The sequence below is a fragment of the Coregonus clupeaformis genome, unplaced genomic scaffold (assembly GCF_020615455.1).
Source record: "Coregonus clupeaformis isolate EN_2021a unplaced genomic scaffold, ASM2061545v1 scaf0006, whole genome shotgun sequence".
Classification (NCBI taxonomy): domain Eukaryota; kingdom Metazoa; phylum Chordata; class Actinopteri; order Salmoniformes; family Salmonidae; genus Coregonus; species Coregonus clupeaformis.
This window is the reverse complement of record NW_025533461.1, coordinates 981,599-1,005,000: the sequence shown is the minus strand read 5'-3', so window position 1 is coordinate 1,005,000 and position 23,402 is coordinate 981,599. Positions and strand designations below refer to the sequence as shown.

Genomic DNA, 23,402 nt, shown 5'->3' with positions numbered 1-23,402 from the left:
GATTGTTTGTAGTGTGATTTCCGTTACGGTCCATTGAGCTATTTAAAACGGTATTATAATCTCCCACCATAATAATAGAGTCTTGAATTGCTTGCAGGGTTGATGATTTATTATATACACTGCTCAAAAAAATAAAGGGAACACTAAAATAACACATCCTAGATCTGAATGAATGAAATAATCTTATTAAATACTTTTTTCTTTACATAGTTGAATGTGCTGACAACAAAATCACACAAAAATTATCAATGGAAATCAAATGTATCAACCCATGGAGGTCTGGATTTGGAGTCACCCTCAAAATTAAAGTGGAAAACCACACTACAGGCTGATCCAACTTTGATGTAATGTCCTTAAAACAAGTCAAAATTAGGCTCAGTAGTGTGTGTGGCCTCCACGTGCCTGTATGACCTCCCTACAATGCCTGGGCATGCTCCTGATGAGGTGGCGGATGGTCTCCTGAGGGATCTCCTCTCAGACCTGAACTAAAGCATCCGCCAACTCCTGGACAGTCTGTGGTGCAACGTGGCGTTGGTGGATGGAGCGAGACATGATGTCCCAGATGTGCTCAATTGGATTCAGGTCTGGGGAACGGGCGGGCCAGGCCATAGCATCAATGCCTTCCTCTTGCAGGAACTGCTGACACACTCCAGCCACATGAGTTCTAGCATTGTCTTGCATTAGGAGGAACACAGGGCCAACCGCACCAGCATATGGTCTCACAAGGGGTCTGAGGATCTCATCTCGGTACCTAATGGCAGTCAGGCTACCTCTGGCGAGCACATGGAGGGCTGTGCGGCCCCCCAAAGAAATGCCACCCCACACCATGACTGACCCACCGCCAAACCGGTCATGCTGGAGGATGTTGCAGGCAGCAGAACGTTCTCCACGGCGTCTCCAGACTCTGTCACGTCTGTCACATGTGCTCAGTGTGAACCTGCTTTCATCTGTGAAGAGCACAGGGCGCCAGTGGCGAATTTGCCAATCTTGGTGTTCTCTGGCAAATGCCAAACGTCCTGCACGGTGTTGGGCTGTAAGCACAACCCCCCACCTGTGGACGTCGGGCCCTCATACCACCCTCATGGAGTCTGTTTCTGACCATTTGAGCAGACACATGCACATTTGTGGCCTGCTGGAGGTCATTTTGCAGGGCTCTGGCAGTGCTCCTCCTGCTCCTCCTTGCACAAAAGCGGAGGTAGCGGTCCTGCTGCTGGGTTGTTGCCCTCCTACGGCCTCCTCCACGTCTCCTGATGTACTGGCCTGTCTCCTGGTAGCGCCTCCATGCTCTGGACACTACGCTGACAGACACAGCAAACCTTCTTGCCACAGCTCGCATTGATGTGCCATCCTGGATGAGCTGCACTACCTTAGCCACTTGTGTGGGTTGTAGACTCCGTCTCATGCTACCACTAGAGTGAAAGCACCGCCAGCATTCAAAAGTGACCAAAGCATCAGCCAGGAAGCATAGGAACTGAGAAGTGGTCTGTGGTCACCACCTGCAAAACCATTCCTTTATTGGGGGTGTCTTGCTAATTGCCTATAATTTCCACCTGTTGTCTATTCCATTTGCACAACAGCATGTGAAATGTATTGTCAATCAGTGTTGCTTCCTAAGTGGACAGTTTGATTTCACAGAAGTGTGATTGACTTGGAGTTACATTGTGTTGTTTAAGTGTTCCCTTTATTTTTTTGAGCAGTGTATATTGTCAAAGAAGTGTGGATCATCATTATTTGGTCCGTAAAAGTTAATGAGCCATATCTGTTTATGGTCCAATAACATATTTAAAATAATCCATCTACCTTTCGTATCTGTTTGGACAATTCTGTTTCGAAATTACTGTTAATTAATATCATCACCCCTTTTGAGTTTCTTTGCCCATGGGAGAAGTATATTTCCCCCCATTCCTTTTTCCACGCAACTTCATTTAGAATTGTTGAATGGGTTTCCTGTAAACAATAGATATTATATTCCTTCTCTTTGAACCATGTAAATATTGTTCTTCTTTTGTTATTATCTGCTAAGCCATTACAATTATAACTGGCTATACTTATTTCACCACATACCATAATGAGACACAAGTTTCAAATCTATTTATCATTATATATGTTTGTAAATTTACCAATAAAAAAAACCATAGTGATTGAGTGTCCATATAGCTGTACCATGATATTTGCATTGCTATTATGTAACCCTCCAATTGTTCTCCACTAATTCCCCCGCTAAAGCCCCTCCCCATCCCAAGTTCCTTTCATATACTAATCATTTTAGGATGTGGAAATCAGACGTTTTAGGATGTGGGAATCAGGCTTTTGAGGATGTAGAAATCAGCTTTTGAGGATGTAGAAATCAGCTTTTGAGGATGTAGAAATCAGCTTTTGAGGATGTGGAAATCAGGCGTTTTATGATGTAGAAATCAGGCGTTTGAGGATGTAGAAATCAGGCGTTTTGAGGATGTAGAAATCAGGCTTTTGAGGATGTGGAAAACAGGCGTTTTAGGATGTGGAAATCGGGCGTTTTAGGATGTGGAAATCAGGCGTTTTAGGATGTGGAAATCAGGCGTTTTAGGATGTGGAAATCAGGCGTTTTAGGATGTGGAAATCAGGCGTTTTAGGATGTGGGAATCAGGCTTTTGAGGATATGGAAATCAGGCTTTTGAGGATGTGGAAAACAGGCTTTTGAGGATGTGGAAATCAGGCGTTTTAGGATGTGGAAATCAGGATATGGTTTTAGGATGTATACTTACATTTTACATTTACATTTTAGTCATTTAGCAGACGCTCTTATCCAGAGCGAGTGCATACATTATTTAAAATGTTTCATTCTGGCCCCCCGTGGGAATCGAACCCACAATACTGTCGTTGCAAATGCCATGCTCTACCAACTGAGCTACATCCCTGCCGGCCATTCCCTCCCCTACCGTGGACGAGGCTGGGCCAATTTTGCGCCACCCCATGGGTCTCCCGGTCGTTTTTCACAATTCTTGACATTTAATCAGAGTAAAAATTCCCTGTCTTAGGTCAGTTAGGATCACCACTTCATTTTAAAAATGTGAAATGTCAGAGTAATAGTAGAGAGAATGATTTATTTCAGCTTTTATTTCTTTCATCACATTCCCAGTGGGTCAGAAGTTGGGAATTGGGATACAGTGAATACACTCAATTAGTATTTGGTAGCATTGCCTTTAAAATGGTTTAACTTGGGTCAAACGTTTCGGGTAGCCTTCCACAAGCTTCCCACAATAAGTTGGGTGAAGTTTGGCCCATTCCTCCTGACAGAGCTGGTATAACTGAGTCAGGTTAGTAGGCCTTTTTCAGTTCTGCCCACAAATGTTCTATAGCATTGAGGTCAGGGCTTTGTGATGGCCACTACAATACCTTGACTTTGTTGTCCTTAAGCCATTTTTCCACAACTTTGGAAGTATGCTTGGGGTCCATTTGGAAGACCCATTTGCGACCAAGCTTGAACTTCCTGACTGATGTCTTGAGATGTTGCTTCAATATATCCACATCATTTTCCTTCCTCATGATGCCATCTACTTTGTGAAGTGCACCAGTCCCTCCTGCAGCAAAGCACCCCCACAGCATGATGCTGCCACCCCCGTACTTCACCGTTGGGATGGTGTTCTTCGGCTTGCAAGCAACCCCCTTTTTCCTCCAAACATAACGATGGTCATTATGGCAAAACAGTTATATTTTTGTTTCATCAGACCAGAGGACATTTCTCCAAAAAGTATGTGCAGTTGCAAACCGTAGTCTGGCTTTTTTTCTGGCGGTTTTGGAGCAGTGGCTTCTTCCTTGCTGAGCGGCCTTTCAGGTTATGTCGATATAGGACTTGTTTTACTGTGGATATAGATACTTTTGTACCTGTTTCCTCCAGCATCTTCACAACGTCCTTTGCTGTTGTTCTGGGATTGATTTGCACTTTTTTCTCCAAAGTACGTTAATCTCTAGGAGACAGAACACGTCTCCTTCCTGAGCAGTATGACGGCTGCGTGGTCCAATGGTGTTTATACTTGCTTACTATTGTTTGTACAGATGAACGTGGTACCTTCAGGCATTTGGAAATTGCTCCCAAGGATGAACCAGACTTGTGGAGCTCTACAATTTTTCTTCTGAGGTCTTGGCTGATTTCTTTTGATTTTCCCATGATGTCAAGCAAAGAGGCACTGAGTTTGAAGGTAGGCCTTGAAATACATCCACAGGTACACCTCCAAATGACTCAAATGATGTCAATTAGCCTGTCAGAAGCTTCTAAAGCCAGACATCCTTTCCCAGAAATGTCCAAGCTGTTTAAAGGCACAGTCAACTTAGTGTATGTAAACTTCTGACCCACTGGAATGGGATACAGTGAATAATAAATGCATTAATCTGTCTGTAAACAATTGTTGGAAAAATTGCTTGTGTCATGCACAAAGTAGATGTGCTAACCAACTTGCCAAAACTATAGTTTGTTAACAAGAAATTTGTGGAGTGGTTGAAAAACAAGTTTTAATGACTCCAACCTAAGTGTATGTAAACATCCGACTTCAACTGTATGAGATGAGTAATGCAAGATATGTAAACATTATTAAAGTGACTAGTGTTCCATTTCTTAAAGTGGCCAGTGATTTATATAGGCAGCAGCAGCCTCTAATGTGCTAGTGATGGCTATTTAACAGTCTGATGGCCTTGAGATAGAAGCTGTTTTTCAGTCTCTCGGTCCCAGCTTTGATACACCTGTACTGACCTCGCCTTCTGGATGATAGCGGGGTGAACAGGCAATGGCTTGTGTGGTTGATGTTTTTGATGAACTTTTTGGCCTTCCTGTAACATCGGGTGCTGTAGGTGTCCTGGAGGGCAGGTAGTTTGCCCCCGGTAATGCGTTTGGCAGAACGCACCACCCTCTGGAGAGCCCTGCGGTTGCGGACGTTGCAGTTGCCATACCAGGCGGTGATACCGCCCGACAGGAAGCTCTCAATTGTACATCTGTAAAAGTTTGTGAGGGTTTTAGGTGCCAAGCCAAATGTTTTCAGCCTCCTGATGCAGCATGGGCAACGTTTTCCATCTCCTCAAAAGTATATTTGCCGTTGCGAATGTCAGACTCCACTCTGTGAGGCACATCGATCAGCAGGTTGAAAATGGTGATATTGTGGAATCCTAAATTGATAGTGCAGTTTGTTTAGGCAATTTTACAGCTAACTAGCTACTTTACATGCTGATATTGTCTTTGATATTATTGTATGTAGCTATGTCTGCTAGCTATAACACAGACCCCCTCTCAGACCCCCTCTCAGACCCCCTCTCAGACGATCCTGCAGGTGAAGAAGCCGGATGTGGAGGTTGGCGTGGGTACACGTGGTCTGCGGTTGTGAGGCCGGTTGGAAGTACTGCCAAATTCTCAAAAACGACGTTGGAGATAGCTTATGGTAGAGAAATTAACATTCAATTATCTGGCAACAGCTCTGGTGGACAATCCTGCAGTCAGTACACCAATTGCACGCTCCCTCAAAACTTGAGATATCTGTGGCATTGTGTTGTGTAACAAAACTGCACATTTTAGAGTGGCTTTTTACTGTCCCCAGCACAAGGTGCACCTGTGTAATGACCATGCTGTTTAATCAGCTTCTTGATATGCCACACCTGTCAGGTGGATGAATTCTCTTGGCAAAGAAGAAATGCTCACTAAGAGGGATGTAAACACATATTTGCACAAACGTTGAGAGCAAATATGCTTTTTGTGCGTGTGGAACATTTCTAGGATATTTTATTTCAGCTCATTGAACATGGAACCAACACTTTACATGCTGCACTAATATTTCTGTTCAGTGTAGGCAGATGGTGATGTAAATTTGTCCTCACTGACCTATACATGCTAGTTTATCAAATCTGACACCATTATAAGCGATCTAGATCTTGCTGAGCTAGTTATGCTACTTAAATTAATATGGTAATTCGGTCTAACATTTTAATGTGAGAAGTAAAGCCTGCACATCTGGCAGTTCTATCTGGCAGTTCTATCTGGCAGTTCTATCTGGACTTTCCTGGAACAGTGATTATCTATCTGGCAGTTCTATGTGGACTTTCAGCTGAAACAGTGATTATCTATCTGGCAGTTCTATCTGGACTTTCCTGGAACAGTGATTATCTATCTGGCAGTTCTATCTGGACTCAACTGAAACAGTGATTGTCCATCTGGCAGTTATATCTGGACTCAACTGAAACAGTGAATGTCAATGTTGCAGTTCTATCTAGAATCAACTAGAACAGTGATTTTCTATCTGGCAGTTCTATCTAGACTCAACTGGAAGAGTGATTTTCTATCTGGCAGTTCTATCTGGACTCAACTGGAAGAGTGATTATCTGTCTGGCAGTTCTATCTTGACTCAACTGGAAGAGTGAATATCTGTCTGGCAGTTCTATCTGGACTCAACTGGAAGAGTGATTATCTAACTGGCAGTTCTATCAACTGTTGTCAACTCTCTCTCTCTCTACCACACCTGCAATTTCAACCTCTAAATGCCCGGCTATGAAAAGCCAAGTGACATTTACTCCTGATGTACTGACCTGTTGCAACCTCTACAACCACTGTGATTATTATTTGACCCTGCTGGTCATCTATGAACGTTTGAACATCTTGGAGAAAGATCTGGCCTTAATGGCCATGTACAGTTATAATCTCCACCTGGCACAGCCAGAAGAGGACTGGCCACCCCTCAGAGCCTGGTGCCTTTCTAGGTTTCTTCCTAGGTTTCTGCCTTTCTAGGGAGTTTTTCCTAGCCACCGTGCTTCTACATCTGCATTGCTTGCTGTTTGGGGTTTTAGGCTGGGTTTCTGTATAGCACTTTGTGACATCTGCTGATGTAAAAAGGGCTTTATAAATAAAATGTGATTGATTGATTGACTCAACTGAAACAGTGATTATCTATCTGCAGATGGAACAGGCAGTTCCTCATAGATATCATCCTGACTAATTTACCCTCTAAATACACCTCCGCTGTCTTCAACCAGGATCTCAGCGATCAATGCCTTATTGCCTGCGTCCGTAACGGGTCCGCGGTCAAACGACCACCCCTCATCACTGTCAAACACTCCCTAAAACACTTTAGCGAGCAGGCCTTCCTAATTGACCAGGCCCAGGTATCCTGGGTGGATATCGATCTCATTCCGTCAGTAGAGGATGCCTGGTTGTTCTTTAAAAGTGCTTTCCTCTCAATCTTAAATAAGCATGCCCCATTCAAAAAATTCAGAACTAAGAAAATATATAGCCCTGGTTCTCCTCAGACTTGACTGCCCTTGACCAGCACAAAAACATCCTGTGGCGTACTGCATTAGCATCGAAAAGCCCCCACGATATGCAACTTTTCAGGGAAGTTAGGAACCAATATACACAAGCAGTTAGGAAAGCAAAGGCTAGCTTTTTCAAACAGAAATTTGCATCCTGTAGCACTAACTCCAAAAACGTTTTGGGTCACTGTAAAGTCCATGGAGAATAAGAGCACCTCCTCCCAGCTGCCCACTGCACTGAGACTAGGAAACACTATCACCACCGATAAATCTACAATAATCGAGAATTTCAAAAGCATTTTGCTACGGCTGGCCATGCTTTCCACATGACTACCACTACCCCAGCCACCAGCTCTGCACCCTCCATTGCAACTTGCCTATGCCCCCCCCGCTTCTCCTTCACACAAATTCAGACAGCTGATGTTCTGAAAGAGCTGCAAAATCTGGACGCCTGCAAATCATCTGGGTTAGACAATCTGGACCCTTTCTTTATAAAAATAGCCGCCGAAATTGTAGCAACCTCTATTACTAGCCTGTTCAACCTATCTTTCGTAACGTCTGAGATCCCCAGAGATTGGAAAGCTGCCGCGGTCATCTCCCTCTTCAAAGGGGGTGACACTCTAGATCCAAACTGTTACAGACCTATATCCATCCTGACCTGCCTTTCGAAAGTTTTTGAAAGCCAAGATAACAAACAGATCACCAACCATTTTGAATCCCACCGTACATTCTCTGCTATGCAATCCGGATTCCGAACTGGTCATGGGTGCACATCAGCCACGCTCAAGGTCCTAAACAATATTATAACCGCGATCGATAATAGACAGTACTGGGCAGCCGTCTTCATCGACCTGGCCAAGGCTTTCGACTCTGTCAACCACCGCATTCTTATTGGCAGACTAAATAGCCTTGGTTTCTCAAATGACTGCCTCGCCTGGTTCACCAACTACTTCTCAGATAGAGTTAAATGTGTCAAATCGGAGGGCCTGTTGTCTGGACCTATGGCAGTCTCTATGGGGTGCCACAGGGTTCAATTCTTGGGCCGACTCTTTTCGCCGTGTATATCAATGATGTCGCTCTTGCTGCTGGTGACTCTCAGATCCACCTCCACGCAGACGACCCCATTTTGTATACATCTGGCCCTTCATTGGGCACTGTGTTAACAAACCTCCAAACAAGCTTCAATGCCATACAGCACTCCTTCCGTAGCCTCCAACTGCTCTTAAACACTAGTAAAACTAAATGCATGCTCTTCAACCGAACTCTTCTGGCACCCGCCCACCCGACTAGAATCACTACTCTCGACGGGTCTGACCTAGAGTATGTGGACAACTACAAATACCTAGGTGTCTGGTTAGACTGTAAACTCTCCTTCCAGACTCACATTAAGCATCTCCAATCCAAAGTTAAATCTAGAATCGGCTTCCTATTTCGCAACAAAGCCTCCTTCACTCATGCTGCCAAACATGCCCTCGTAAAACTGACTATCCTACCGATCCTTGACTTCAGCGATGTCATTTACAAAATAGCCTCCAACACCATACTCAGTAAATTGGATGTAGTTTATCACAGTGCCATCCGTTTTGTCTCCAAAGCCCCATACACTACCCACCACTGTGACCTGTACGCTCTTGTTGGCTGGTCCTCACTACATAACCCACTGGCTCCAGGCCATCTATAAATCACTGCTAGGCAAATCTCTGGCTTATCTTAGGTAATTGGTCACCGTAGCAACACCCACCCGTAGTATGCACCCCAGCAGGTATATCTCACTGGTCATCCCCAAAGCCAACACCTCCTTTGGCCGCCATTCCTTCCAGTTCTCTGCTGCCAATGACTGGAATTAACTGCAAAAATCTCTGAAGCTGGAGACTCTTATCTCCTTCACTAACTTTAAGCATCAGTTGTCAGAGCACCTTACCGATCACTGCACCTGTACACAGCCCATTTGAAATTAGCCCACCCAACTACCTCATCCCCATATTGTTATTTATTTTGCTCATTTGCACCCCAGTATCTCTATTTGCACATCATCTCTTGCACATCTATCATTCCAGTGTTAATACTAATTGTAATTATTTTGCACTATGGCCTATTTATTTTGCCTTACCTCCATAACTTACTACATTCGCACACACTGTATATATATATTTTCTGTTGTATTTTTGACTTTATGTTTAGTGTTTATTCCATATGTAACTCTGTGTTGTTGTTTTTATCGCACTGCTTTGTTTTGTTCTGGCAAGGTCGCAGTTGTAAATGAGAACTTGTTCTCAACTGGCTTACCTGGCTAAATAAAGGTGAAATAAAAAAAGTTTTTATTAAAACTGTTATTTACATAATAATGAGCCTTGTGGCGTCTCTCACATGTATGTAATAGGGCCTACATTGAGCTACAGGCAACACTGCAGCACCTCTGACAACTCATTCTGACGCAACCCCTTTCCTCTAAATGTGTACCAAACTTACAGATGTTTTTCTGTTCAAACTTAAATATGATTCTAATTGAATCTGGGGGTCGTTACGATGATGGATCCATCTTCCTCTGCAGCTTCTGTATCCCCTCCTTCCCCGCTGGCTAAATGGCTTTCTGCATCCCAAATCACACCCATTCCCTATGGGCCCTGGTCAACAGTAGTATACTACAGTACATAGCCATTTGTGACACAGCTTGTGTGTCTTCATTGTATATTTCCCAGCCCAGATAGAGGGCTGATGTATGGTCCCATCACCTAAAGGTTATGTCTCTGGTGAACACTTCATTACACCCCCTCCTCTCCTCCCCTCAGATCTCCCCTGCCTCCCCCTCTCGAACCATTCTCTCCTCCCCTCAGATCTCCCCTGCCTCCCCCTCTCGAACCATTCTCTCCCCCTTCAGATCTCCCCCTGCCTCCCCCTCAGATACCATTCTCTCTCCCCTCAGATCTCCCCCGCCTCCCCCTCAGAAACCATTCTCTCTCCCCCCTGGATCTCCCCCAGATCTCACCTCTCATTCCAAAAAGCTCACAATGCACAGTCACTCCTGTTAACAAGACCTAAGGGACCATGTTTAGCTAGTATAACAACACGGTACACAATTAGGGTTTTTCCATTCCAGCACCAGCGTGTCACCAGAAGGTCCTGGCCGTTACTGCCTCCCTAGGTGACAAAAGAATAACAAGAATAATAATCTCAACGTCAACAGTGACGAGGCGTCTCCGGGATGGCTGACCTTGTAGGCAAAGTTGCAAAGAAAAAGCCATATCTCAGACTGGCCAATAAAAATAAAAGATTAAGATGGGCAGTCTGAGATATGGCTTTTTCTTTGCAACTCTGCCTAGAAGGTCAGCATCCCGGAGTCGCCTCTTCACTGTTGATGTTGAGACTGGTGTTTTGCGGGGACTATTTAATGAAGCTGCCATTTGGGGACCTGTGAGGCGTCTGTTTCTCAAACTAGACACTCTGATGTATTTGTCCTCTTGCTCAGTTGTGCACCGGGGCCTCCCACTCCTCTTTCTATTCTGGTTAGAGACAGTTTGCGCTGTTCTGTGAATGGCGTTGTACGAGATCTTCAGTTTCTTGGCAATTTCTCGCATGGAATAGCCTTCATTTTTCAGAACAAGAATAGACTGATGAGTTTCAGAAGAAAGTTCTTTGTTTCTGGCCATTTTGAGCCTGTAATCGAACCCAAAATTGCTGATGCTCCAGATACTCAACTAGTCTCAAGAAGGCCAGTTTTATTGCTTCTTTAATAAATAATATGCCATTTAGCAGACACTTTTATCCAAAGCGACTTACAGTCATGCGTGCATACATTATTATTTTTTGTGTGTATGGGTGGTCCCAGGGATCGAACCCACTACCTTGGCGTTACAAGCGCCGTGCTCTAACAGCTGAGCTACAGAGGACCACAGCACAATCAGCACAACAGTTTTCAGCTGTGCTAACATAATTGCAAAGGGTTTTCTAATGATCAATTAGCCTTTTAAAATGATCAACTTGGATTAACAAACACAACGTGCCATTGGAACACAGGACTGATGGTTGCTGATAATGGGCCTCTGTACGCCTATGTAGATATTCCATTAAAAATCAGGCGTGTCCAGCTACAATAGCCATTTACAACATTAACAATGTCTACACTGTATTTCTGATCAATTTGATGTTATTTTAATGGACAAAAAAAATTATGTTATTTCAAACACAAGGACATTTCTAAGTGACCCCAAACTTTTGAACGGTAGTGTACAGTGAAGGAAAAAAGTATTTGATCCCCTGCTGATTTCGTACGTTTGCCCACTGACAAAGAAATGATCAGTCTATAATTTTAATGGTAGGTTTATTTGAACAGTGAGAGACAGAATAATAACAAAAAAATCCAGAAAGACGCATGTCAAGAATGTTATAAATTGATTTGCATTTTAATGAGGGAAATAAGTATTTGACCCCCTCTCAATCAGAAAGATTTCTGGCTCCCAGGTGTCTTTTAAAACAGGTAACGAGCTGAGATTAGGAGCACACTCTTAAAGGTAGTGCTCTTAATCTCAGCTTGTTACCTGTATAAAAGACACCTGTCCACAGAAGCAATCAATCAATCAGATTCCAAACTCTCCACCATGGCCAAGACCAAAGAGCTCTCCAAGGATGTCAGGGACAAGATTGTAGACCAACACAAGGCTGGAATGGGCTACAAGACCATCGCCAAGCAGCTTGGTGAAAAGGTGACAACAGTTGGTGTGATTATTCGCAAATGGAAGAAACACAAAATAACTGTCAATCTCCCTCGGCCTGGGGCTCCATGCAAAAAGCTCACCTCGTGGAGTTGCAATGATCATGAGAATGGTGAGGAATCAGCACAGAACTACATGGGAGGATCTTGTAAATTATCTCAAGGCAGCTAGGACCATAGTCACCAAGAAAACAATTGGTAACACACTACGCCATGAAGGAAAACCTGCAGCTCCCGCAAGGTCCCCCTGCTCAAGAAAGCACATATACAGGCCCGTCTGAAGTTTGCCAATGAACATCTGAATGATTCAGAGGGAGAACTGGGTAAAAGTGTTGTGGTCAGATGAGACCAAAATCGAGCTCTTTGGCATCAACTCAACTCGCGGTGTTTGGAGGAGGAGGAATGCTGCCTATGACCCCAAGAACACCATCCCCACCGTCAAACATGGAGGTGGAAACATTATGCTTTGGGGGTGTTTTTCTGCTAAGGGGACAGGACAACTTCACCGCATCAAAGGGACGATGGACGGGGCCATGTACCATCAAATCTTGGGTGAGAACCTCCTTCCCTCAGCCAGGGCATTGAAAATGGGTCGTTGATGGGTATTCCAGCATGACAATGACCCAAAACACACGGCCAAGGCAACAAAGGATTGGCTCAAGAAGAAGCACATTAAGGTCCTGGAGTGGCATAGAACATCTGTGGAGGGAGCTGAAGTTTCGAGTTGCCAAACGTCAGCCTCGAAACCTTAATGACTTGGAGAAGATCTGCAAAGAGGAGTGGAACAAAATCCCTCCTAAGATGTGTGCAAACCTGGTGGCCAACTACAAGAAACGTCTGACCTCTGTGATTGCCAACAAGGGTTTTGCCACCAAGTACTAAGTCATGTTTTGCAGAGGGGTCAAATACTTATTTCCCTCATTAAAATGCAAATCAATTTATAACATTTGTGACATGCGTTTTTCTGGATTTTTTTGTTGTTATTCTGTCTCTCACTGTTCAAATAAACCTACCATTAAAATTATAGACTGATCATGTCTTTGTCAGTGGGCAAACGTACAAAATCAGCAGGGGATCACATACTTCTTTCCCTCACTGTACATATGAAATTAGTAAAACAGTATGTAAGCATTATTAAAGTGACCAGTGTTCCATTATTAAGGTGACCAGTGTTCCATGTCTATGTACATAGGGCAGCAGCCTCTAAGGTGCAGGGTTGAGTAACCAGGTGGTAGCCGGCTATTAATGACTAGTTGACTGTCTGATGGCCTTGAGATAGAAGGGGGTGAACAGGCCGTGGCTCGGGTGGCTGAGGTCCTTGATGATCGTTTTGTCCTTCCTGTGACACCAGGTGCTGTAGATGTCCTGGAGGGCAGGCAGTGTGCTCGCGGTGATTCGTTGGGCTGACCGCACCACCCTCTGGAGAGCCCTGCGGTTGCGGACAGTGCAGTTGCCATCTATCCGTGGTTTTTGGTTTGGTTAGGTTTTAACCGTCACAGTGGGAACAACATCCCCTATACACTTCCTGATTTACTCAATCACTGTGTCAGTGTATGTTATTTTCAGAGGCAACCCGGAACATGTCCCAGTCCGTGTGATCAAAACAATCTTGAAGCATGGATTCCGATTGGTCAGACCAGCGTTGACTAGACCTTAGCATGGGTACTTCCTGTTTGAGATTCTGCCTAAAGGATGGGAGGAGCAAAATTGAACCGTGATCTGATTTGTCAAAGGGAGGGCAGGGGAGGGCCTTACAGCCATCACAGGGAGAGTAACAATGGTCGAGAGTTTTCTAAGCACCGGTACTACAGGTGATGTGTTGATAGAACTTCGGTAGCATTTTCCTCAGATTTGCTTTATTAAAGTCCCTAGCTAACATACAGTTGAAGTCGGAAGTTTACATAAATCAAATCAAATCAAATTTTATTTGCAACATGCGCCGAATACAACAGGTGTAGACATTACCGTGAAATACTTACTTACAGCCCTTAACCAACAATGCATTTCTTTCTTAATAAAAAAGCAAAATAAAACAACAACAACAAAAAAAGTGTTGAGAAAAAAAGAGCAGAGGTAAAATAAAATAACAGTAGGGAGGCTATATGCAGGGGGGTACCGGTGCAGAGTCAATGTGCGGGGGCACCGGCTAGTTGAGGTAGTTGAGGTAATATGTAAATGTGGGTAGAGTTAAAGTGACTATGCATAAATAATTAACAGAGTAGCAGCAGCGTAAAAAGTTGGGGTGGAGGTGCAAATAGTCTGGGTAGCCATAATTAGCTGTTCAGGAGTCTTATGGCTTGGGGGTAGAAGCTGTTGAGAAGCCTTTTGGACCTAGACTTGGTGCTCCGGTACCGCTTGCCGTGCGGTAGCAGAGAGAACAGTCTATAACTAGGGTGGCTGGAGTCTTTGACAATTTTGAGGGCCTTCCTCTGACACCGCCTGGTATAGAGGTCCTGGATGGCAGGAAGCTTGGCCCCAGTGATGTACTGGGCCGTACGCACTACCCTCTGTAGTGCCTTGCGGTCGGAGGCCGAGCAGTTGCCATACCAGGCGGTGATGCAACCAGTCAGGATGCTCTCGATGGTGCAGCTGTAGAACTTTTTGAGGATCTGAGGACCCATGACAAATCTTTTCAGTCTCCTGAGGGGGAATAGGCTTTGTCTTGGTGTGTTTGGACCATGATAGTTCGTTAGTGATGTGGACACCAAGGAACTTGAAGCTCTCAACCTGTTCCACTACAGCCCCGTCGATGAGAATGGGGGCGTGCTCAGTCCTCTTTTTTTTTCTGTAGTCCACAATCATCTCCTTTGTCTTGGTCACGTTGAGGGAGAGGTTGTTATCTTGGCACCACATGGCCAGGTCTCTGACATCCTCCCTATAGGATGTCTCATCATTGTCGGTCATCAGGCCTACCACTGTTGTGTCTTCTGCAAACTTAATGATGGTGTTGGAGTTGTGCCTGGCCATGCAGTCATGGGTGAACAGGGAGTACAGGAGGGGACTGAGCATTCTCCACTGAGGGCCCCCCGTGTTGAGGATCAACGTGGCAGATGTGTTGTTACCTACCCTTACCACCTGGGGGCGGCCCGTCAGGAAGTCCAGGATCCAGTTGCAGAGGGATGTGTTTAGTCCCAGGATCCTTAGCTTAGTGATGAGCTTTGAGGGCAATATGGTGTTGAATGCTGAGCTGTAGTTAATGAATAGCATTCTCACGTAGGTGTTCCTCTTGTCCAGGTGGGAAAGGGCAGTGTGGAGTGCAATAGAGATTGAATCATCTGTGGATCTGTTGGGGCGGTATGCAAATTGGAGTGGGTCTAGGGTTTCTGGGATAATGGTGTTGATGTGAGCCATGACCAGCCTTTCAAAGCACTTCATGGCTACAGATGTCAGCGCTACGGGTCGGTAGTCATTTAGGCAGGTTATCTTAGTGTCCTTGGGCACAGGGACTATGGTGGTCTGCTTGAAACATGTTGATATTACAGACTCAGTCATGGACATGTTGAAAATGTCGGTGAAGACACTTGCCAGTTGGTCAGCACATGCTCGGAGTACACGTCCTGGTAATCCGTCTGGCCCTGCATCCTTGTGAATGTTGACCTGCTTAAAAGTCCCTCCTGCAGCAAAGCAACCCCACAGCATGATGCTGCCACCCCCGTGCTTCACGGTTGGGATGGTTTTCTTCGGCTTGCAAGTCATCCCCTTTTTCTTCCAAACATAACGATGGTCATTATGGCCAAACAGTTCTATTTTTGTTTCATCAGACCAGAGGACATTTCTCCAACAAGTACGATCTTTGTCCCCATGTGCAGTTGTAAACCGTAGTCTGGCTTTTTTATGGCGGTCTTGGTGCAGTGGCTTCTTCCTTGCTGAGAAGCCTTTCAGGTTATGTTGATATAGGACTCGTTTTACTGTGGATATAGATACTTTTGTACCTGTTTCCTCCAGCATCTTCACAAGGTCCTTTGCTGTTGTTCTGGGATTGATTTGCACTTTTTGCAAAATAGGAAAAAACGGCAAGGGGGATGAATACTTTTGTAAGGCACTGTATTGAAAACCCAGGTGGCTGTATGGATGGGGAGAGTATATCAGGAGAGAGCCATGATTCCGTGAAACAGAGTATGTTACAGTCCCTGATGTCTCTCTGGAAGGAGATCCTCACCCTGAGCTCATCTACTTTATTGTCCAGAGACTGAACATTAGCGAGTAATATACTCGGAAGCGGTAGATAGTGTGCACGCCTCCTGAGTCAGACTAAAAGTCCACTCCGATTACCACTTCTCCGTCGGCGGTGTCTTGGAGCAGCCTCTGGATAAGTTAAATCACACAAAGATAAAAGGATCCAATTCAGGAAAGTCGTATTCTAAATGCTGGTGAGTTGCCGCCTCTCTGATATCTAAAGGTATGTTCTGAATGAATGTGATAATGTAAAGAATGTTCTAGGCTAATAATGTGAGAAATAAAAATACAAAAAATACTGCAAAGTTGCTTAGGAGCCTGAAACAAGGCGGCCATGTATATCGGCACCATCTTATCCAGAGGCGCCATGCTGGACAAGCTAAATATTGGGCACTGCTTTTTCCAGCATTTTCTAAACGGACGTTTGCTTTGTGAGAAGGTGTAGTAGGTGTTACTCCATGTTCACAGTTAGCCATTGTTATATAAATGCAAGCTGAAAAGTACCAGTGGCCTGGCTTTGGCCGCCAAGTGAGAGCAGGTCCACTGAGGCCATGGCCCAGTGAGACACTGGAGTTGGGCCTTGGAAGTGGAAACACAAAAAGCCTTTTTGGTAAAACACCAGGTTAAGTCCTCAGTTGAAATTCACCAAATATGACTCTTAGATTTAACACAACAGGATTGTACGTGTATGCGTGCCTGTGTGCATACGCATGTCTCCACGCGTCCATATGTCTCAGTACTCACACTCTCCAGTGTCCCCTCCCGGAGGCTGATAGAAGGACAGTCCCAGAGAGATCAAGGCGGCCACCTCCAGGATGATCAGAGTCACGTCCTGCAGGGCCTCCCATACTAACTGGAGGAAGGTTTTCGGCTTCTTTGGAGGTATAAGGTTTTCCCCGTACACTTCTTTCCTCTTATCTAGGTCAGTTACATCTCCTGTTAAGCCTGTTGGGAAAAGAAAAGGGAGAAAGAATCATGATGAGTCGTTTAGAAGAAGAATTTAGTGTGTTAATAGAGGAAATTAGGTAAAAGATTAAACCTGATTAAACCTGTTCTGTTTTCAAACATCAAACGTCCTACTTTATGTCCCTCCTTCCCTGCCTTACTCTCGCTCTCTCTCTTTGATTGGATGGCCTTTTACTCTCCTGATCAATCCTTTTGCGTGTTTATTCGCGCTGATCTTAACTTATTTTGTACATAATGTTTCTGGCATTGTTTCCTATGACCGCAAATATCTTCTGGACATCAGAACAGCAATCACTAACCTCGATTTGGATTAAGATTTCTACTTCAACAAGTCAGAGGCGTAGGACGTACTGCTCACACCGGACCAGAGACTCAGAAAAGGAAAAGACGGCATAAAAGAGGTACCCTGATTAAACTACATCAGCAAATAAATAATCCGCCTCTACCCTCCATTCCATTGGCGAACAATCACTGGAGAACAAACTGGACAAGCTCCGTTTGAGACTTTTCTATCAATGGGACCTGAAAAACTGTAACATACTATGTTTCTCAGAGTCGTGGCTGAACAAGGACATTGATAATCGACATCTAGCTGTTTTTTCTATGTATCGGCAAGACCATACAGCAGCATTGGATAAGGTTAGGTTAGGGGGGAAGGGTGTGTCTCTTTGTTAACAACAGCTGGTGCGCAATCTCTAATATCAAGGAAGTCTCGCAGTTTTTGTTTTATGTTTTGCTCTCCTGATGTAGTTAGAAGTCTCTAGGTTTTGCTCGCCTGAGGTAGAGTATCTCATAGACCTATTATTTACCAGGAGAGTTTTCATCTATATTTTTCGTAGCTGTCTATTTACCACCACAAACTAATCCTGACACTAAGACCACACTCAACAAGCCATAATGTGGGGAAAAAAAGTATTTAGTCAGCCACCAATTGTGCAAGTTGTCCCACTTAAAAAGATGAGAGAGGCCTGTAATTTTCTTCATAGGTACACGTCAACTATGACAGACAAATTGAGAATTTTTTTTCCAGAAAATCACATTGTAGTATTTTTAAGGAGTTTCTTTGCAAATTATGGTGGAAAATAAGTATTTGTCACCTACAAACAAGCAAGATTTCTGGCTCTCACAGACCTGTAACAACTTCTTTAATAGGCTCCTCTGTCCTCCACTCGTTACCTGTATTAATGGCACCTGTTTGAACTTGTTATCAGTATAAAATACACCTGTCCACAACCTCCAAACTCCACTATGGCCAAGACCAAAGAGCTGTCAAAAGACACCAGAAACAAAATTGTAGACCTGCACCAGGCTGGGAAGACTGAATCTGCAATAGGTAAGCAGCTTGGTTTGAAGAAATCAACTGTGGGAGCAATTATTAGGAAATGGAAGACATACAAGACCACTGATAATCTCCCTCGATCTGGGGCTCCACGCAAGATCTCACCCTGTGGGGTCAAAATAATCACAAGAACGGTGAGCAAAAATCCCAGAACCACACGGGGGGACCTAGTGAATGACCTGCAGAGAGCTGGGACCAAAGTAACAAAGCCTACCATCAGTAACACACTACGCCGCCAGGGACTCAAATCCTGCAGTGACAGACGTGTCCCCCTGCTTAAGCCAGTACATGTCCAGGCCCGTCTGAAGTTTGCTAGAGTGCACTTGGATGATCCAGAAGAGGATTGGGAGAATGTCATATGGTCAGATGAAACCAAAATATTACTTTTTGGTAAAAACTCAACTCGCCGTGTTTGGAGGACAAAGAATGCTGAGTTGCATCCAAAGAACACCATACCTACCTACCATACCATCACCATTACATCAGTACTAAAACCACCACCATCATCATTAAACTATTACCGTTACCATGACCCATACAACCCGTACCGCTACTATTTGGGGCAATAATAATAATAGTAATAACAATAATAATGTGTTACTGCTTAACGATACCGATTTAATTGCTCCTTCGCCCATGAGTTGTTCTTGTTTTTCCTCTGGGTTAAATAATTAAACGTTTATAGTAATTTCTTCGAATAATTAATTTCCTGGTCTGCCTCTCTCTCTCTCTCTCTCTCTCTCTCTCTCTCTCTCTCTCTCTCTCTCTCTCTCTCTCTCTCTCTCTCTCTCTCTCTCTCTCTCTCTCTCTCTCTCTCTCTCTCTCTCTCTCTCTCTCTCTCTCTCTCTCTCTCTCTCTCTCCCTCTCCTCTCTCTACCCACTGATGTGTCACCACCTGCATCAGGATCAGCAGAGAACTGTGTTTAATCCCTCAAAAGGTGTTATTATGATAGCATACCATCAGACTGCAGCAGCAATTTCTGACCAGATAGTCATAGAATAGAATGGTAATGTGGGCATCAACAACAGATTATGCCACTGAGACAAACTGCAGCTAGCTAGGTGTCAACAGTGTCTACATTAGTAATATGGCGGTTGTGACTGTGCCAGTGGTCCAACCATCAGTCATAAATCACATTAGCTAAGAGGATTGTATCCAGTGGAAGCATCATCAGTGAAAACACAACAGATGTATTGGCCCTCCTGTAGCTCTGTTGGTATAGCGTGGCGCTTGCAACGCAAGGGTTGTGGGTTCGTTTCCCACGGGGGGCCAGTATGAAAAATATATGCACGCACTAATTGTAAGTCGCTCTGGATAAGAGCGTCTGCTAATTGACTAAAATGTCAACAACAACAAAAAAAATGCATACTATTCCCATCAGTGGGTTTCAACACCACCGGTGTGTTTGACCTTGCCTCTCTATTGAATGATTTGACACTTGTTTCTACGTGATGAGGCACCTGAGAGCTACACTTGTGACGACTTCAACTATATCGAATACTAAGCTCTATTGGTTTTTTACTTCATAAGGAAAGGGCTCCGTATGGCCCAGGTTAATGGATGTAGCCTTCCTAACAAAATACATGAGGTTATTAACTTGGTCAACATAAATAATATTCATATTTTAGCTTTAACCGAAACGCATTTGGATGCATCCGTTAATGATCGGCAAATGAACATGCATGGATATAGACTACTTAGAAGGGACGGGATGAGGAATGGTGGTGGTGTTGTAGCGTTGTACATTCAGAATCATATACCTTTCCCAGAGGAGGGATGACCTTAATGCATGTCACAACAGGCTCAAGTTCATCTGCCTCACCAGGCAGCCATATTGGTAAGATGTGTGTGTAGACCTCCTAGATCTAACATGTCCTATCTGGATCACTTATGCACTGGGTTTGACCAGGCCACAGATAGTAACAGAGATGTATTTATCTAGCTCTAACGTGTCCTATCTGGATGACTTATGCACTGGGTTTGACCAGGCCACAGATGTATTTATCTTGGGTGATTTTAATGTAAATTGGAAGGATCAGAAAAATTCAAATAGAACAAAATGATTGAGATGTGCTGAGAGCTGTGGTTTGAAACAAATGGTTAATGACACTACTAGATCATCAACTAAGTTGGGTCTCTGTTCGTACACGTGCATTGATCTGATCTTCTGTAATATACCATTGCAATGATCAATGGCCAGGTCAATGCCAGTGGGCTGGACAGACCATAATATTGTGACCATAACCATGAACCAAAGAAAACCACCAAGGATTGTGGTGAAGAGACAATTTCTAAATAATGCGGCTGCTGGACCCTGGGAGATGATTTATCTAGAGGATGATTTAAATCACGCTACTGAAGGATTTATTGAATTGCTCACTGATTCAAAAAAGGTATGGAATACAGTTAAGGCCTTACTTGGTACATCTAGCCCATCTAGTTGATGGACGACAATAACAGAACCAGCTGATATTGCCAATCATTTTGCTGATTCTTTTTTTTTTTTACAAAGAAAACTAATTCACTGAGCGACAATGTGAACACCCATTCTTCCCAAACAAGCTATTATCCAATGGATTGATGATCATATTATGAGCAAATAAACCTGCTCCTTTTAGTCTGGTGTCAGTAGAGGAGGTGTTAAACCTACTGTAGTCATTACCCAACGGTATATCTACAGGTTATGATCTTATGGAGGAAAAAAATGACTTTGATATGCTGCTCCCCAGATTGTAGCTCCACTGAAATAATGTAACTGGTCACTGGAACAGGAGCATTTTCCAAATGTATGGAAGCATGCTAAGCTGTGTCCAATCCCGAAAGACAGCAAAGAACCCATTACTCCTGCCAATAGTTGACCAATCAGTGTACTTTCTTCACTCAGTAAGATACCGGAGGGTATTGTGAGTAAACAAATATGGGAGTACATGGAAAATAATGATCTGATCACAGCCAATCAGCATGCTTATCGCAACAACAAAAAAACCACTCCACTACCTCTGCACTGGTTGACTGACCAATGGCTCAATGCTATGGATAATGGCATGTTTCTGGGTGTCATATTTTTAGATTTCAGTGCAGCATTTGATTTAGTGGATCATTAAATTATTTTGACAAACGTATTGTATTATGGGTTTAAGGAGGCAGCATTAAATTGTGTCCAGTCATATCTAACTGAAAGGAAACAGTCCATCTATATCAATTGGTTGTTTTATTCCCCTCACGCTTTAAACTGTGGAATACCGCAGGGCAGCTGCCTTGGGCCATTTCTTTGCTTAATAAATACCAACTACCTTCCTTATGCCTTACATGAAACTCATGCTACTATATTTGCAGATTGTACTACAATTTAAACAGCAATACCAATCTGATCAACAGGTACAGCAAGCTCTATACAAGTAGATCTGGGAAAATATCAGGGAGTGGGTTTGCCGGAACAAAGTAGTTTTGAACGCTAAGAAAACCAAGGTTATGTTGGTCTGTTCCACCAGGAAAAGGGATGTGAATAAGCATGGGGGGGATGTCAGAAACCAAACTAGTAGGGGTGCAGCTAGACAACCGTTTATCATGGTCGCCTCAAATAACTCAGATATGTAAGAAAATAATTAAAAACTTCATGCATGATCAGAAGGATAGCTAAATATTTACCGGGAGAGATTCTTAAGCAGACAACCCAAGCATTAATTGGGAGTCAGGTGAACTACTGTTCTGTGGTCTGGAGAATAGCATCAGCAAGTGAAATTAGGAGGCTGCAGATTGGCACAGTGTAACGATCCCGGCTGTCTGAGTCGGGTCCTGTCTGGTGACTAGTTTTTCCGGTTCGTAATCTCCAGTTTCCCGAGGGTTCGGGAACGCTCCGGGGAGCGCTCTTGTTTTCCGCACCTGCATCCCATCAGCAATCTGCACACCTGGTCCTGATCATCAACCTTCTTAGGCTCTGGCCGAACATCCAGTTCCTGCCGGATCGTTAGCCATGAACAGTAGGTTTTGTCAGAGTATCAGTCCTAGAGCGTCTAGCGTTAGTTTTGTTGTTTTGTACCTTGTTGGTTTTTGGTTTACTTACCTCCGTTTTTGTCCCATCTGCAGTCACTCGTCCGGAACCTTCACCCTACCTCTGCCTGATGGTCGGCGGCTGCCGAGCCATCACTGGACCAACAACTGCACCCTCAACAACTCATCCACGCCCGCCCGCTCTGTTCCTGGATTATTCTGCACCTTTTTGAATCTGTAATAAACCCTCACCTTCGTTCAACTCTCCTTGTCCTGGTCTGCTTCTGGGTTCTGTCTGAGGGAACCGTGACAGAACGATCCGGCCAGTTATGAACCCAGCGGACCTGGACTCTGTTCGCCATGCCATTACCCAGCAGGAGAAGATGTTGGGCCATCATAGCACGGTACTACAGGAGATCGCGTTGTCAGTTCGGAACCTTTCTTCCGGTCTGACGGAGGTCCAGAACCAACGCCAGTGTCCGGTGGAGGACCCACTACCGGTTTCACCCATCTCGCCTGCCGCTTCTGAAGTTGTGTCCCTCCGTGAGCCCAAGGTTCCGACGCCGGATAAATATGAGGGGGAGCTGGGAAGATGCCGTTCCTTCCTTATGCAGTGTGGATTAGTGTTCGATCTACAGCCCTACTCTTATGCCACAGACAAGGCTAGGATAGCCTTTGTGATTGGAGTTGCTGCGTGGTCGAGCGCTGGAGTGGGCTTCAGCCGTTTGGGAACGACAGGATCCCTGCATGGCTTCATACCAGGGGTTCACGGCCGAGATGAGGAAGCTCTTCGACCATTCCCGTCCGAGGGAGGGACGCAGCTAGGCGCCTGTTTTCTCTTCACCAAGGAACTTCCAGCGTGGCGACTTCGTGATCGAGTTCAAGACGTTGGCTGTGGAGAGTGGGTGGAACGAGAGTCTTTGCAAGCGGCCTTTACCAGGGTCTGTCGGAGCAGCTCA

The 23,402-nt window shown here is 44.5% G+C and overlaps 1 protein-coding gene across 6 annotated transcripts in view; it reads right to left on the bottom strand.

Annotated features, from left to right (window-relative positions):
- The window catches only part of LOC121574694 (plasma membrane calcium-transporting ATPase 2-like), a 184,747-nt gene that overhangs the window by 127,455 nt on the left and 33,890 nt on the right, over window positions 1–23,402 (bottom strand). For all 6 annotated transcript variants that reach the window (XM_045212324.1, XM_041887232.2, XM_045212320.1 and 3 more), the window contains exon 2: window positions 16,892–17,092. In XM_045212324.1, the coding sequence (XP_045068259.1) occupies window positions 16,892–17,092 (201 nt within the window). The remainder of the gene's footprint in view (window positions 1–16,891; window positions 17,093–23,402) is intronic.